The sequence below is a fragment of the Chenopodium album genome, chromosome 15, assembly GCF_948465745.1.
Source record: "Chenopodium album chromosome 15, dcCheAlbu1.1, whole genome shotgun sequence".
NCBI classification, from domain to species: domain Eukaryota; kingdom Viridiplantae; phylum Streptophyta; class Magnoliopsida; order Caryophyllales; family Amaranthaceae; genus Chenopodium; species Chenopodium album.
Window position 1 is genome coordinate 18,006,275 of NC_137848.1, and position 15,986 is coordinate 18,022,260.

The 15,986-nt window shown below is 34.9% G+C and overlaps 2 protein-coding genes and 1 pseudogene across 5 annotated transcripts; 1 reads left to right on the forward strand and 2 right to left on the reverse strand.

Moving 5' to 3' along the window:
* Positions 1–141: 141 nt before the first annotated feature.
* Positions 142–5,816, reverse strand: LOC145583030 (glucose-1-phosphate adenylyltransferase large subunit 3, chloroplastic/amyloplastic-like). Its single transcript, XM_081640135.1, has 15 exons — positions 5,443–5,816; positions 4,418–4,531; positions 4,177–4,350; positions 3,526–3,618; positions 3,361–3,444; positions 3,169–3,224; positions 2,924–3,017; positions 2,727–2,839; positions 2,534–2,606; positions 2,247–2,327; positions 2,070–2,156; positions 1,828–1,932; positions 1,203–1,309; positions 1,044–1,104; positions 142–591 (listed from the first exon to the last, which is right to left on the reverse strand). The coding sequence occupies exons 1-15, from the start codon at positions 5,659–5,661 to the stop codon at positions 490–492; spliced, it is 1,563 nt and encodes a 520-aa protein (XP_081496261.1). The 5' UTR covers positions 5,662–5,816; the 3' UTR covers positions 142–489.
* Positions 5,817–7,198: 1,382 nt separating this feature from the next.
* Positions 7,199–13,061, forward strand: LOC145583032 (clp protease adapter protein ClpF, chloroplastic-like). 4 transcript variants are annotated; one of them, XM_081640139.1, is made up of 9 exons: positions 7,199–7,357; positions 8,522–8,965; positions 10,232–10,291; positions 10,667–10,761; positions 10,838–11,010; positions 11,591–11,703; positions 12,101–12,146; positions 12,565–12,605; positions 12,700–13,061. In XM_081640139.1, exons 2-9 carry the CDS (start codon positions 8,639–8,641, stop codon positions 12,850–12,852), a joined length of 1,008 nt encoding a protein of 335 aa, XP_081496265.1. In that variant the 5' UTR covers positions 7,199–7,357; positions 8,522–8,638; the 3' UTR covers positions 12,853–13,061. The 4 variants fall into 4 exon arrangements, with proteins under 4 accessions (XP_081496265.1, XP_081496264.1, XP_081496266.1 ...); XM_081640138.1 differs by having other exon boundaries at positions 8,566–8,965; XM_081640140.1 differs by having other exon boundaries at positions 7,200–7,357; positions 8,526–8,965.
* Positions 13,062–14,459: 1,398 nt separating this feature from the next.
* LOC145582031 (2-hydroxyisoflavanone dehydratase pseudogene) lies at positions 14,460–15,579 on the reverse strand (annotated as a pseudogene).
* Between the last annotated feature and the right edge of the window lie 407 nt (positions 15,580–15,986).

Genomic DNA, 15,986 nt, shown 5'->3' on the forward strand with positions numbered 1-15,986 from the left:
GATTACACTTTTTCCACCAAATGAGCATGTGAATGTTAGGCTTAATCTTAGTTTTTTGTTTGATAGCAATTATATGATGCACTATCAAATCACATATTGGTAATAGATTTGCATGTATAGATATTTTCTTAGTTTAAAGGATAAATCAGAAGAAGAAAGGATAAATAACTTGTTTTTGGAGAGTTGAAAATGGTTGTAACTTTCATACTTTCTACCTACTAGAAGTCTATTGAGTTGTATGTACTCTTCTTTGACTAAGCAATGACATATAAAGAACAGTTTTGGCCTTTTGTTTTCTTCCCATTGGAAAATTTGACAGTTGGCGAACAATGTAGCCTTTTCACTTGCTACTGAAGTATCCATGACATTACTCAGCATGCAGACAAAAAAAAAAAAATCTCCTCTGATGCTCCATGGTCTTTAACATAATTTCTGGGTCTTCATCTTCATAACTCTTCCTGGAAGAAGGGATTGGCGGGTTATTATTTGTTATATTACAACCCCATCTTTGATGATTGAGTTCTTAAATATGACGGTGATGCCAGAACGAATATAGAACCCTTCAGATGTTCTGTCTGCCTCTTGTACCCCCTGTAAAAAAGGAGGATTGTAAAATCAGATGTATATTATATATTTAGTGTAGAATAAATATCCTGCCAAAAATGCTGATAAGAATAAATTTGCGTTTTTTTCTTCTTGAGAATGTTAATGAAGCTTAACCATCCTTTCCACAAAATTCTGGACTGAAATTGAATTCACTTTTGCCCATTAGGGAAACAAAGGAAGTATCTTGTAATTCTTATCTTATTAGGCTACACATATGGGGAAGGAGAATGAAAAAAAAGACATTTTGGCTTTTCTTTAATTTTTGTCTGACTATTAACTACGCCCCTACATTATTTACATACAGTACAACAAAAGAAGGGGGGTGGGGGGGGGGGGGGGGAATATCAGTTTTCCTTGTTGCAACTATTGTCATTGGTGATTACTAATATGGAATTTACAGAACTGGTGGAATGAAAGAGAAGGTGAGGTGATTCTACCTCTGTATTTGAAATTATAACATTTTTTCCAATCCTAGCATTCTTGTCGATGATGCAATCCCTGAAAAATATTGTATGAAATAGCGTGAGAAAGAATGAGTACACCTTTTTTTTTTGATGATTATTGAGAGGAAACACAAATGAGAGGAGGTCTTGTACTTGATTTTTGTGTTTTCCCCTATTCCAATGGGAACAGCTCCCGCAGCTAACTGTGATGTAATTTCAGCGTCTGTTTCATAGTAATCAGCACCAAGCATTACTGTATCCTGCATCATGTGGGGTGAGGGGTTTCAGAGTTCTGAGTCTAACAATCATCTAATAGTCATGTACATTTTACAAAGCCATTTCTGTGGCACTAATGGCTAACATATTATCTGAGAGACATCAGTTCTTAAATATGTTTATTTGATTTGAACTTTGAAGTATCATCTAAAAAGGATTTATAACTGATGTTTATGACAATAATAGTATGAAATAACATTGCTTGGAATGGACTCTTAAATTCCTACATCCTGTCTACTTCACTATCTCCTGGAAAGTGTATTCATTCTAAATGGATTGGTGAAGATCAGAGTTAGTCATGTGCTGTAAATTAGGAAAATCGTGCAAAGGGGGATATTATATACACTTTGGTGCAGGAGAAAGCTAAAATATTTACAGTGGAGTAAAATCAGACATTACAGACATTATACTTTTAGAAATAGCTGCAGTGAACTATATTCTATTATTAGTACTCAAGAAATTGCAAATGGAGTACATGCAGAAGTAGATCTCCATTACTGACCTTTAAGTGGACGTTAGAGTTGACGCGAGATCGGATTCCAACCACACTATGCTCTATGAAACAATTGTTCAAGAAGCTTCCATGGGATATGATCGAGTCAACAACCTAAAGAAGCAAAATAGAGGTAAGCCTTTCTTTCCTTTTTCTTTAATTAAAAATATGAAATTGTTTGTTTACTATGTTTAACACCTAGTAAGTGTAAACTGAGTGAGTGTAAACTGAGTTATAGATAATCAATTTACCTTGCTATTGTCGATCTTGCTAGGAGGCAAATTTCTCCTTGATGTGTACATTGGTTTGTCTGCATCATAGAAGCTAAATCTTGGAGGCTGAAATGTAGAAAGAAATAAAGAGGAGTTGATTATCTTTTTATAAAGCCAGTACAGGTATCATACATGAACCTCAACATCAACACTTACATGTTCTGTCAAGGCAAGATTTGCCTCAAAGAAGGATCTGATTGTTCCAATATCTTCCCAATAGTCGTTAAAAAGGTAAGCCTGCATACATATATCTATATGAGCATTAAAGCTGAGGCAGACTTGATTTTGAGCAATTTAAGCTGTAGCCAAAGCATCAGATACTATAGTTGGATTAGCTTTTGCTTAATGTGTTTAAATTATTTGTCAAAATTGCATGTTGTTGCTTCTTTAGGTAAATTATGGTATACTTCTTATTGTTTTGTTTCTAGAGCTTGATATTGTACCTTGGTGTAGTATTCTCGAGCAGAAGCTGGAATAATTTCTGATCCAAAGTCATTTGCAGTTGGGAATCGCCATCTGAGTTACCAAAAAAAGCCACAATGCTCAGTCTCGCCCCCTAAGCTTGTACTCAACTGTATTCCTATCTTCAAAACATATATAAGCTTAGAAGCTTGGAAAGGGAGCTGTAAATTTTACCTTAATAGGTTAAGAAGTATTTCTTTTTTGAATATGTATACACCCATAGATGCAATATAGGGTTTAATCTGAGCTTCTTCTTTTGATAGTCCTAGAACAGTTGTGTCAACTGCCTGAAACATATAAATGTTATTAGCTCATATCCTTATTTTATCTACTTAAGAATCAGATGCTACTGTTTGAGTTACAAGTGCTACCATAGCTTTCAAATCTTCTCCTTTAGGTTTCTCACTGAAGGACAAAACTTTCCCCTTGTCATCAATCTTCATTAAACCAAAATCTGAGGCACGGCTACACAGAAATACAGAATCAGTTATATATAATCTGCAATGAGTGAATTTTTAGGTTTCTGTTCTGCTTTGTTTTTTTAGATTATGCATGTGCTAAATGTGGAAAGTAAATGTGCTGAACTTCTTTACTTTTTGATCCCAGAAAAAGATACCTGTCATCCATTGGCAGGCAAGAAATACTGATATCAGCCCCACTTTGGCGATGGTTCTGTAATTGGACATATGTATCATTTTTTGTATTTTACAGGAATATGTATTCTTGGAAGTAGCAATTGAAGCAATCTCTATTTGATAGAAGAGTGATTTATAAAAGTGGGAGGATAGCAGAGTAAAGAGTTACTTGCCTGGAGGAAGTCCATGTAATCCATTCTGTACAAGTGGTCTCCAGAAAGAATCAGAACATCCTCAATTTCCTTACTCCTTTGATCCTGTTTTATGCGTGTAAATTCAATGTGCTATTTTCATATGTAGGTCTCAACTCAATTTACTAATAGGAGGAAGATATGTACCTCAAAAAGCCAGCCAAACTGCCTTACAGCATCAGCAGTACCCTGGAACCATTTTTTGCCTGCATCACCTGGAGTTTGTGTGGCAGCAAGAACCTGAAGAAAAGAAAATTCATCTACCATGTAGTCAGGTTTCCACATTATTGTTCCCTTTGATTGCTTTCTCTTTTGATCTAATTTGATCTAGGACAGAAGGGCTAAGACTGTTTTGTTCCCTTTTTTCCCACTTATTTCAGGGAACATATATTTGGATAAGGGAAACTCAAGTTTAATTTACTACTTGTATAAAATAAGTTCAAATAACTATTAAAAAGTTCAAATAAATGAAAATTAGATGATTAAAATGCTCCCTAATATTATAAGGTTGTTTATGGTTTCTCTATAGAGTGAGATACATAATCTATTAGAATGAATGATGCAACTCAATTTGAAGTAATTTTATTTGTAGCTTGAGTTGCTTTACAGAAACTGTGTTTGATATTGAAATAGCCACAATGTTAAAGCTGTATTAATGATCTTTTGGCTCTTTGTGTTTGGTATGTGCAAGGGAATGAATCTATTCTCCTTAAACAAAATGTATTATCTTGTTTTGAGTGGCGCATACATATTTTTTTTTGTAATAGACAAGTATTATGCCAGGTGGTGGTAAAGAACCTCAACATAGCCATCTCCAAAGTTGCCACTGCTGCCAAAGTTGTAAGCTCGAGCAAGGTGCCTGTTGAGAGAGGCAGAGTTGAATTGTGTCAGAATATAGATTTTGTTGATGCCGCTGTTTATGCAGTTACTCATTGGTACATCTATCAGCCGGTATGCTCCTCCTATGGGAACCTGTCGATTTTGAGTTTCAGCTTTTCTGTTGAAGTTAAGAGAAGAAGGTAAGGGAATATTTACTCACTGCTGGTTTTGCACGACGCTTTGTCAATGGAAAAAGACGAGTGCCTGCACCCCCTCCCAATATTATCGCTGCTACAGTTTTTGCGCTTGTTTTCTCCTGTTCAACGTCCCTAAGCTGTATTTCAGATTTGATTATCAGGGTAAACCCATATCAACTGAAAAGTAACAGTATTATATCCTTTATCTTGAAATCATTCAGAATTTTCTAATCCTGATAAGACATGATATCACAAGGATTACATATCTTACAACAATGCTAACCCATTCGTTTGCACTCTAAAAAAAAACTGACTAACAAAATCACAAAACCTATGCTATCAATTCATGCAAAGTATTTTGGCCTAGTGACCAAAATATTTTCAGGTTTGGCAATGATCAAGTGCAATTTGTACTACTCAATGTTTGCCATGATCTCTTCGCCTTAAAGAAAAAACATTATAAAGGTTAAGTAGTTTCGAAAAAACAAGTTTTATTCAGTAAAAATCATTAAGTTCAAAGAATAAGAATATAATAGTGAATTAGTAATAATCAGTAAAAATCATTAAGTTTAAAGAATAAGAATATAATAGTGAATTAGTAAAATAAGTTTAAATCTGTAAAAATAAATCAAAATTAGCAAAAGAACTTTACATTCTATATATAAATTAAGAGAACATGGCCCTCCATATAAATTACGAGTACCTTTAATCAATAATGAAGCATTATATGTATTTATACTAGATATATAATATAAACGCGAGAATTTATGACAAAAACACAAATAGATCGGTGTAATTAATGTCTTTTTTTTCAAAAAAAAAAACTATTTTATATAGAAGGTTGCATATATCATTATTCAATTAATACTTCATAATTATTTAGTTTTAAATAAAACAATGCTAATATATGAATACATGGCTAACATGGGAACATGGGATACAATACAATGGAAATCAAATTAACATAGTTCTTCAAGTGGTTTACTTTTGCTAAAACAGATAAACAAATTATTCCTAGTAGTAGAGTTATTAGTTCTTAGTAGTGCACCTTAGCTACAGAAGCAACATCAGTAGCAAGAGACATGCACACACGCCTCCGAACCGCCTTCTTGTTAGCTTGGAGAGTTTGTTTGGATGAATTATTCTTCAATTTCAGCCCCATCAATTCCCCATTGCAAAACTTCACCTCTCTCCAGTCCCTCTTACTCGACGCCACGCTTCCGGCCATTGACAACGAAACATGTCCGTTGGCCGACGACAATGCCATCTTTTTTGCAAATAAATATCAAACCAAATCCAACTTGTTACAACACTAATATAACTGTACTAGTTACAACTTAACAATAATGAATTTCTATATATAATGGGAAGAGTATATATTGTTATGCTATATATTAGTAAGATAAGTAAGGGAGTTTTGCTAGGTGAGTCCAACTATATTTATCTATAATTCACTGCATCCACGAATTTTATTTTGTGTTCGTCTGGCTATAGAAAATTATGTTTATTGCAATGAAGGCCTTCAATTTGTATGAAATTACGTAAATAGGAATATTCCAATGGTTTATTTGCTCGGATAATTGTAAGTAGTTCATGTCTTTTTGCGTGACTGTTTTTATTTTCTTAGCAACTGTCTTCTGTCTACAACTCTACACCCATCAGAAGATACAATCTATGCTTGAGAGCCAATAAGAGGTGCCCATGTGCACAAGTGGACCCGATGAAAAAGATAATTCCGTCTGGCCATTAGAACTGGTATTTGATGGGTCGTCTCTATTGTATCGTGTCAGTATCGTGCAACATCTTCAAAATTACGATATCCTTTAGCTAGATTTTAAATCGTGCATTATCACCTCTACGGTTTAACCTGTGATAGTTAATAGGTCGTTACAAAAATAGGAGCTTAGTTAAATAAGCTTAAAATGAGCTTAACTTGAACTTAAGTGACTGTTTTCACTTGTCCATTAGCTTGAACTCATAAGCAATGATGAAGGCGTAGAATAGATTTGAGATTAGGCCAAGCATGCAGTTGCATTACTAAGACTTGTGCGGTAACTGCGTAAGTGATTCTAAAGAATTTTTTAATAAACATGCAAACATTTTATCACCTAAACTTGTGTATGTGCAAACCTTTCTATGATGGTTAAATTAGAATGGATGAAATACTAAAATAGTACTCGATGGTTAATTTATTATTGATTATTGAAACCACCTGCTTTTATTTCCGATTTGGATCCGTGGGTTCTTAACCAATTCCAATTTCGAATATCTGGAATTTGTGCTCACCCTTACTCTGTACCAAGTTACCAACAAGGCAACAAATGCAAAATTCTTTATTTGTATTAAAATTATTCCATTTTTATTTTGTGCAATTAAATTATACCCACTTTGTTTCTTTTATGTTTGCACTATACGACTCATAAGACTTTCACATAAAGTAGACACATGGTACATATAAAAGGGGACAGAGGGATTTAAACATAGTTTGATAAAATTATCATTGATGACTCAGGTTATTAGAGAGTGAGAGTGAGGGATAATTCAAATGGTTAGAGTTTCCCTCCCGCCCAATTTCAATAGGATCTTTGAATTGATTCTCGCTCCACCCTTATACTCCGTAGCTCTTAAAAAAAAAAAAAAAAAAAAAAAAAAAAAAAACTCTACTCTGCCTCCGTTTCATTTATTTGCAATGATTAGATATTTTTTCTCTCTAATTTATGTCAAATTGTTATAAATAATACTAGTATAAAACGGAGGTAGTATTAAAGAGCGAGAAATTCTACTAGTAATATTGATATTAATCCAACTTATCCGAGTGAGGTTTGTTCGTGCCGTGACAGTTACGTGTCATTAATTTTCCGCCATTGTTCTCATGTTTTATCCTCTTCGGAGTTTAGCGTACTTAAAGTCCTCCATTGAAGTAGCTTCTGACCTTTCTCTCCTCCATTGAATCAGCTTCGGAGGTATAATATTTTTGACTTTCTTTTTTCAATTATCGATTATCATTTTACAATCAAGGTTTTAGTTTTACACTACCGTCAATTTAATCGTCAGTACAGTCAATTTAGGGTTCATCATAGGTTGATTATCGAATTATTGGTTATACAATTACTGGAGTTATGCAAGATTATAACGAGCAATTTTGTTGCTAGAATCTTACTATTTGCACTCTACTAATGCGAGAAGAACTTTATGCCATTATTCAAGCCTTATTTGATGATTCAGTCAAATTAGGACATTAGGTTGTTAATGTCTTGCAGAATTTTGTTTATAATCCTTCGGATGCATATGAAAATGGACCTTTTTTCTATGGGCTGAGGGTGGCCGCCCCTCATGCCCAGGCTTAGACTTGGAGGAGAGACATCTCCGCTTATCAGAAAGAGTACATTATACTCCCTCTATGGTTTTTTAAGTGCCCCAATTTGATCAACACATTTGCCAATGCGAAACTTTGACTAATAATGTATATTATCAATAAGTTTAGATTACAAAAAGTTGATGTTCAGAAAATACACATTGAGATGATTATAACAATTACACATATATTTAATCATGTATATAACACAAACATTGGTCAAATAGTTGTGTTGTATGTGAATTGTGCAAAAGCCAATATGGGGCATTTGAAAACTTAAAAGGAGTAGGAAATTTGTTGCTTGTGAATTTCATTTTTTATTTTTTGGAAATGTTGAGCAGAGGATTTGAGAAAGACTGAAAAGGAATATTTTGTACAAAGTCTTTTTTTTTTTTTTTTTTTTTTTTTTTTTTTTTTTTTTGTCTTTTGAATGACTGGATAGATTGGTATGGGTTTAATCAGTTCATGTATTGATATTGTTGATGCTAGGTTCCTAGCCGAAAATGGTGGCTAGAGCTGCTATTTACTTTTCATAGGTTAAGGAGAATGGGAGATTGCTCTTGTATGTATGCAACATTACAGCCTAAGTTTTTGGATATAATGTACAACCTAGGTCTCTCAATACCTGTGGTTGACCATGTCTTAATATAGAGAGAAATTAGGTAATCAACAAGAATTGAAGATGTCTCTAACCGGGTTTAGATTGACTTTTGAATGAAATAATTTGTGCTGCTGTGGGTTAAATTTATATTTGTATGCTACATTTGGGTAGTCAGGGACTCAATATTGAAGCGGCAATTATTTTGGCTGCGGCAGCATATTTGTAATTTCAGATTAAGAAGTGGAGGCAAGATTGTTCTAAAGGTGAAAGGATCTTTACTTTGGACAAATGGTGCAAGGAATGTCAACGAGTACATTGGCGAATCCTGGAAGCACTGGACTATATAGATCAACTCTTCTATTAAGGACAGTGAAGAAATTTCAGTTACTGAATAAGGCTGAAAGACATTGCCTCTGGAATTGTGGTGTACAGAATGTATTTATCAAAGGACAATCCTATATCACAGGACAAAGAGGCAGGAGGGTTGAAGCAGGATGGCTTTTCAAAGGGGGTGGGGGTGATAAACGATTGGATGCAAGCATCGAACATAGTGAGAAGGCCAATGAAGATATATTGATTTTCTTTTTCCAGCTGGACTTGGCAACCCGGGTCCAGGTTTGTAACCTTTGCTTGTAATTTATTTGTGTGCCAAATTTTTTTTTTGGTCTCCTTGACTACGTTGACTTTAGGGGCTGATTGTTCACTCTTCAGTGCTTCACTGGATATTGTGTTCTACTCATATATTTCATATTCATTTTGTACATCATTTGTTCCGCAAATGAATGATCTTTATATGACAGTGTGTTGCTTAATAACTGGCTGCCAATCTAATTTTGCCTTTCTAATGGGTATTGCATTATCTAAATATGTAGCTTTTTGCATATGTAGTTTTCTCTGGAAGCACCTTTGCAAAAGAATGGAGATGTAATCTTGAATTGCCTCTTATCCTAGAAGTGCTATCTGCATTTTTTTGATGCATTGGTGCTTTGTCTTTAATGGAGTTGAACACTGCTTGAATCATAGTTGCTTGCAGATTATGTGCTAATTATCACATTCTAACTGACTGCCAAGCTGAATATGTCCCTCCAAATGAACAGAGAAGAATATAAACTAGCAAGAAATTTGTATTCTGATTCCTATGTTTATGAGGATGTTTAATATTGTTCTCATCCACTGTTCTACTTTAATATTCCTATGCTAACTGACTGCCAACCTTTTTAGTGAGGATGTTTAATATTGTTCTCATCCACTGTTCTACTTTATACTATTATCTACTGTCTTTATACTATTATCTACTGTCTTTAGAATTGGAATATGGGAGTCATCCACATCCTGCATCATGGGTAACCTTATAGTAATAATTGATGTTGTAGTGAGTTATGATACCTGGCATCTGAAAGCTGGATTTTCAGTAGGCCTCATTCAATTACTCTTCAATCGAATTTTCGGATTTTCCCCCACTTTGTTATTTGATAGGTGGGGAATTTTCCATGTGTAAAGTCATACATCATATCTGCTAATCCATCCACATGAGAAATATAAGAAACTGTAGCCAAGGCAACTAGTATAGACTATAGAGTCCAACATAGGAGAGATCTTGGGTGGCTGGATTTTGGGTGGTCAATATCCATCTCCCTATTGGTGATCTGAATTGTATAATTTTGAGGGATGTACTAAGTTCAAATTTATTTCCCTTCATGAGATCAATTTGCAATTTGCTGATCGATACGCTCCTTTGTTGTCTCTTGCATATTATTCTAGTTCTGTTGGCATTTAGGTGAGGCCTATTATCTTTTGAAATTGTAAGTGAAATTGACATTATGTGTCCTGTAGAAGAGAATGCTCATTTTATAACTGTGTTTATGATTTTTTTCTTTTCAGTACGCTCTGAACTTGGAGCAGTACGATATTGCTCAACAGTTGAGAACCAGGCTAACTGAGGTGTGATTGTTCATATTCTGCTGCATATTGTATATATGATTCTTTTGGTATTTTTGTGTATTGCAAGCTTCTCTTCTGGTTTGGTCTAAGTAAATCCATATTAGGTTTTTGATGCATTTGTATTTTTTATAAATTTAAATGTTTGTTTTCAATTAGATGTAAAGGGACAGAACAGATTAACTAATGGAAAAAAATTTCCTATATTAATCTGGCAAAAGGTGGTATAGTGGCCCTTAATAGGAGGGAGTGAACTGAAGATTTTTATTTCTACAAACATCAGTTCTTAAGTCTATAGCTTGGTTTTCTTCTTTGGATTCATGTTTTGGAATTTCCATGGTGAAGAATTTTCATATTTAGTACCTCATTTTCTGGTAGGTTGAAGAAGAAGTTATCAAGCAGCAGAATACAAAGAAGGGTTCAACCTCAAAAGTTGACGCTCAGGATCAAGGCATTCGTCTACTGAGATTGCGGTGAGTCCTTTTTTTATCTTCTATTGGGTTTTCAATTATTTTTGCTTTTAATTTCAAAACTTCTTTCTTCCCACAGTGCTGAACTACAGAACGCAATTGACAATGAGAACTATGCCATGGCTGCTGAGTTACGTGATGAAATTTCCAAATTAGAGGCAGAGTCTCTAGCTGCATCAGCAAATGCTTTGGCTTATGAGAATGTTCAGTATGCATTCCGCTTAGGACAGAAAGTGAGACATAAGATATTTGGTGTGTGAATTGAACTCAGCTCGTAGTTTTTGTGTTATTTCATCTTTTCAGATGACATGTATTTTTGCTTAATTTGTGATCTTGTATTAGGGGTTTAGGTCCAAGATACTGTCAAATTTGTTGCTGTGTAGTAGCTTCAGTATTCATCCTTGTCCCTTATTATGAGGACATGACATTCAAGGATCAAATTATTTATGTTTTTAATCTCGTTCAGGAACGAGTAATGGGGTTTGGAAGTTGGCATCCTTGTGACCCTCCCTCTCCAACCCCCCCACCCCCCCAGTTAAGAGGTAGTTTACAATGTAGACATGTTACATGTAATATGCTTGTAAAATTTTGATGCTTCTCATATGTTCTGTTAGTTTTCTTTACTCCTGGACTTTTTTGTAGCCGCTCTCCCTAGACTTATATAGTAGGATAATGCAATAGTTTAAATGCCTTTTGTCTATTAAGTATTCTTCATCCTTAAACAATAGTTTATTCTCATCTTTTAGTCGGCAAATGCTTAGTTAGGGGCAAGTTGCACATGTGATTGATTTTCTAACTATCCCAGTTACTGAAATACTTAGGCATAATGCAGGGTACTGGGGTGTGATTTGTGGCATGGATCCAGTGTGCTGTGAATCAAGTGGATGGATGGAAGCTGCGAATATTGCAAGTTTGTCCAATGGTTCTAATCAGCCTTTCTATCAGGTTAAGATATTTCCTTTATCTCTTTTTCCTACCTTCCTTACCATTCCCATGGAAGTTGGAAGAAGCTTCCTTTTGCTGCAACAACTTTACTCTTCTAGCGGCAACCTCTTTTTTTTTGATGGAAAACCACTCTATCGTCCTATTAATACCAGACTACCAATGCCTTTAGCTTTGGATTTAGGATTTCTTAGATTTTTGTTGATGTTATTCTAGCAACTTTGTCCTGTAGGCATCCATACTTCACTTGTAGACTTTTTTCATCATTTACTTCTGAATTTCTGATGACCTCAGCCGCTACAGACTATATGCTGAAGAATTGTTATTTTGGAATAGAGTAGTTGTTGGTGTAGGATTGCCTAGTATTACTTGTCTCAATCACTTCTTTATTGCATTTCAGGTCTTGGTAGATGTTCATGAAGATCCAGACCTTCTTGTGGCATATGGTAATACTTCCTATAACTTAGTATGCTGGACTTTTTTTTTTCTCATATCCAATTCTTCTCTAACCTTTCTTGGGTTAGTATTTTAGAGGATCTCTCTTGTATTACTTCCCCATTTTCTTTTATTTGCAATATAACCTCATGGCATGCATTTTGAGCAAGAAATCAGATGATGACGGACAAATTAATCACAATAATTTATACACATAGTACCTAACCCTTTCTATTCTCAGTGGAAACTTTTTTTTTAATTTTTAATTTTTATTTTCATAAAGCCATTTGCCTACATTCTCTAATCACCTCCTAGAAGTGTGTGTTAGGCTGTGTTGCAAGTAAAAAAAAACGGAGGAAGTAAAAGCATAGAGAGATGTTTTGTTAACTGTGTGCTTCCTTGTGATGCATGTTAATCTACTGGTCTCAGTTTCTGAAGAGAATCTATTAGCGCCAGAAAAGCCGGACTTGGTAAGTAGTCATTTAGCCTGGAATTGGAAAAGACCCTAAATAATTAGCATATACACTAAGAAATGTATATAAAAGAATTTCCATTTTTGTGCAGGGAAGGTTTGATCACCCTTATGTTTCATTTTTATTTTATGGAACTGACACAACTGGAAATTTCATCCCAATCAAGCAACTTCGCGAGAAGTACAATCAACCAAGGTATGAAGTACCTTCTGATCCTGAGGAAGAAAGTGGAGAAGGTTCTTGATGCAAATTACATTAGAATCAGATGTTCCCTTTTACTTGGGTAATTGTTGTAGCAAACTGGGAAGCCTGATCTTGAAACTCCTGAATCAGCTGATTTGCTGAATTCTCGATACATGTTTGGTAAATGGCTTCTGTGTCTAGATGCTGTATTGTGTCCTTTGTAAATCTTGATAGTGCTGATTTTATACACCGTATGATTGATAGTTGAAAGCTTTTTGTTGCTCGTCAAATCTTAATGTTTTTTGCTGCACACTCGAGCGGTCTAACACATCCATCACTAATTCACCACACTATCTTCATCTGGGCATCTGACTTCTGCATCTAGATGTTGTGTTTTGTAAATCTCGATAGTGTCAATCAATACTGTGTGATTAAACGTCAAATCTTAATGTTTTATGCTTCAATAATACACTTTCGAAACTTTAAATGGTCCAACACATCCATCACCAATTTGGCAATTTACCACACTGTAGTTACTTTTATAATTTTCTACATTATATTATCGTATGGCTATTATTTAATGATATTATTACTTTTCGTTTAAAAAAAAAAAAAAAAAAAAAAAAAAAAAAAAACTTTTTCAGTTTTTCTCCCCTTACCTGAAATCGTTACTTGTTTGGGCTTTAGGAAGCGTGTTTCTTGCGACATTTTGCTCAACATCATTTTATTTTTGTTCTCGCTCGTACCACTACACCTTATTTACATTCAACCACATGCTAATCCTCTAGATATAATCTGTGTATCCCTTATATATTTCACAAACTTAAAAAAAAATCGGGTGTACAATAATTATTGTACATCCATCATAAAAATAGCCTAAAGTGATCAAAAGTTATCCTGAAATGAATAACAGTTACCCCAATATGTATAAAGGTAACCCAATACAAATAAAAATCATCTACGCTTTATTAGCAAAGAATCACATTTAAATGACTAAAAATCAATTTTACCCAAAAAAAGGCAAAAAGTTACCCCAAAAAAGGCAAAAAGTTACCCTAAAATTAACTAAAAGTTACCCTTATTAGTGTAAGCCGGGTGTATACAAAAGTTTTTCTATGTATTTGGGTTTTTCTCACGTCATATAATTCCACACTCCTAATTTTCACTGATCTTTAAAGCTCCCAAATGAGCAAATAAGCAAATATAATTAAGAAATGTCATTGTGCAATACAAGGTCTGTAATGAAAGTAAAGTAATTAAAGATATAACTAAATTAGAAATAGTTTAAAAGATTCTTTAGTAATATAATTATAATTTGAGATATGATTTTGTATGAATAATCAAGTTTCACAAAATATGTAAATATTCTTATATAAAAACACATCAAACAATCAACAAACTAGATGTGTTAGGTTGAGCAAATAACCATCATACATACTCCCAAAAGATTTATCACAAACTTTAAGCCTTATTAATCTCAAAATCAAACTTATATATTCAAACCCCTTTATGTATAACCTAATGAAAATATTTAAATCACCTAGGAAAACAAACACCTAAATCCAATCCTTTCTGCCTCATAAGCTCCAATCCTTAAAGTAAAACCATGTAGGATTTCTTGGTGAAACATTAGAATACATGTCTTATTTTAGTAGCTTTCTCCCGTGCCAAGCATTGCAACAAAATAACCACATCAAAATCACAATAATAACAATAAAAGCATCAAAGAACTATAGCATAGCCAATATAGCATATGAACACACCTATCCCATAGTACAACTCTTTGAACTCAAACCATGATATCGATTATTGACTTCGAGTCTTGACTAAAGCTACTCAAATCCTCATCATCTACAATGATCACTTGTGAAGGAAAGAAGTAAGGCGTTGGAACAGCAGCTTTGCATTATTCGAATCCGGGTTAAAGATATGAAAGCAATGGCCTTCTCCTTTGGTCTCAAACAACTCCACACTCCCTTGAAAGCCACTGTTTTTAACAGCGTTATAGTATCTAATCTCAGTATCCCTCTGCCCTTCCTTTTCAGCAACTAGCACAAGCACCCTAGCGCACCCAAGCTGCGCCAAGCTCGGAGCACCGTCAGCCATTGGATTAATCATGGGGCTATTTGAACCACCAGGTGCATCAGGATACACGAAGTTCCATACTTTATAACCCATCTGAACATCAAAATTTGACGAACTTGGGTCATCCATTAAGTGTGAATGCGAAATAAATGCTCCTAGGATCTTAACCCCATTGTCTAAAATCTCGGTACCTGCCCTCATGGCTAGGTTGTGGGCTATGTTGGCTCCAGAACTGTCACCCCCAATAAAGAGTGCATCAAGACTTCCATGGCTTGCTAACCACGGGTCTTGAAGCGAGGCAACCCAGTTGAGGGCAGTCCAACAGTCTTCATAGGCAGTGGGAAGAGGGTGCTCAGGTGCAAGCCTATACTCAACTGAAACAATTACCAATCCGCCTTGTAAGGCAAGGATGTTCATGTAACGCTGGTGGGGAAGGGAGAAAGCAGATTCAACACAGAAGCCACCACCGTGAAAGTAAACTAGGATGGGGTGGTTGTTTGAGGCAAATTTGGGCAGATAAAGCCTAGCTGAAAGATTTGTGTCACTGGAGATTGTGACGTCCTTTGAGGAGACACCGGTTTCTGGGTCTTCAAGGGTGGGAGGTCCTAGTGGTGAACCAAAAAGTCTCTCAACTGAGCCATCTTTATAGACTCGGATGAACCCTGGAAGCTCTACTTTTACCTCTTTCGATGTAGAGTTCATCATAAATTGAAGGAGAGTGCAGTGTTTGAGAAGTGATGGAACTTCAGAAAATGAGCAAGATTTGCATCAACAATAAGTATTCTAAGATGAAGAGGTGCAGCCTATCAGGACTTGTAAGACATGGTACAAGGTTAAGTCACGAAATTGACCATTTCAAACCAGAGATGAAGTAATATTACGTTTCACGTAATGAATGGTGGAAAGATCACAAATTTGATTTTTAAAGTTTCATTCAAAAAACTAAAATCTACGAGAAAATCTAAGCCATCATCAATTACTTTTCCCATATCAATTAAATCCAAATCGTACCCTTAAAAAGAATGTTGTATGAAATGAAATTCTATGAACTATATAGTGACATGTTATTGTTCTCTAGGGGTGTTCAAAGAAACCCGACCCGATTGTCCC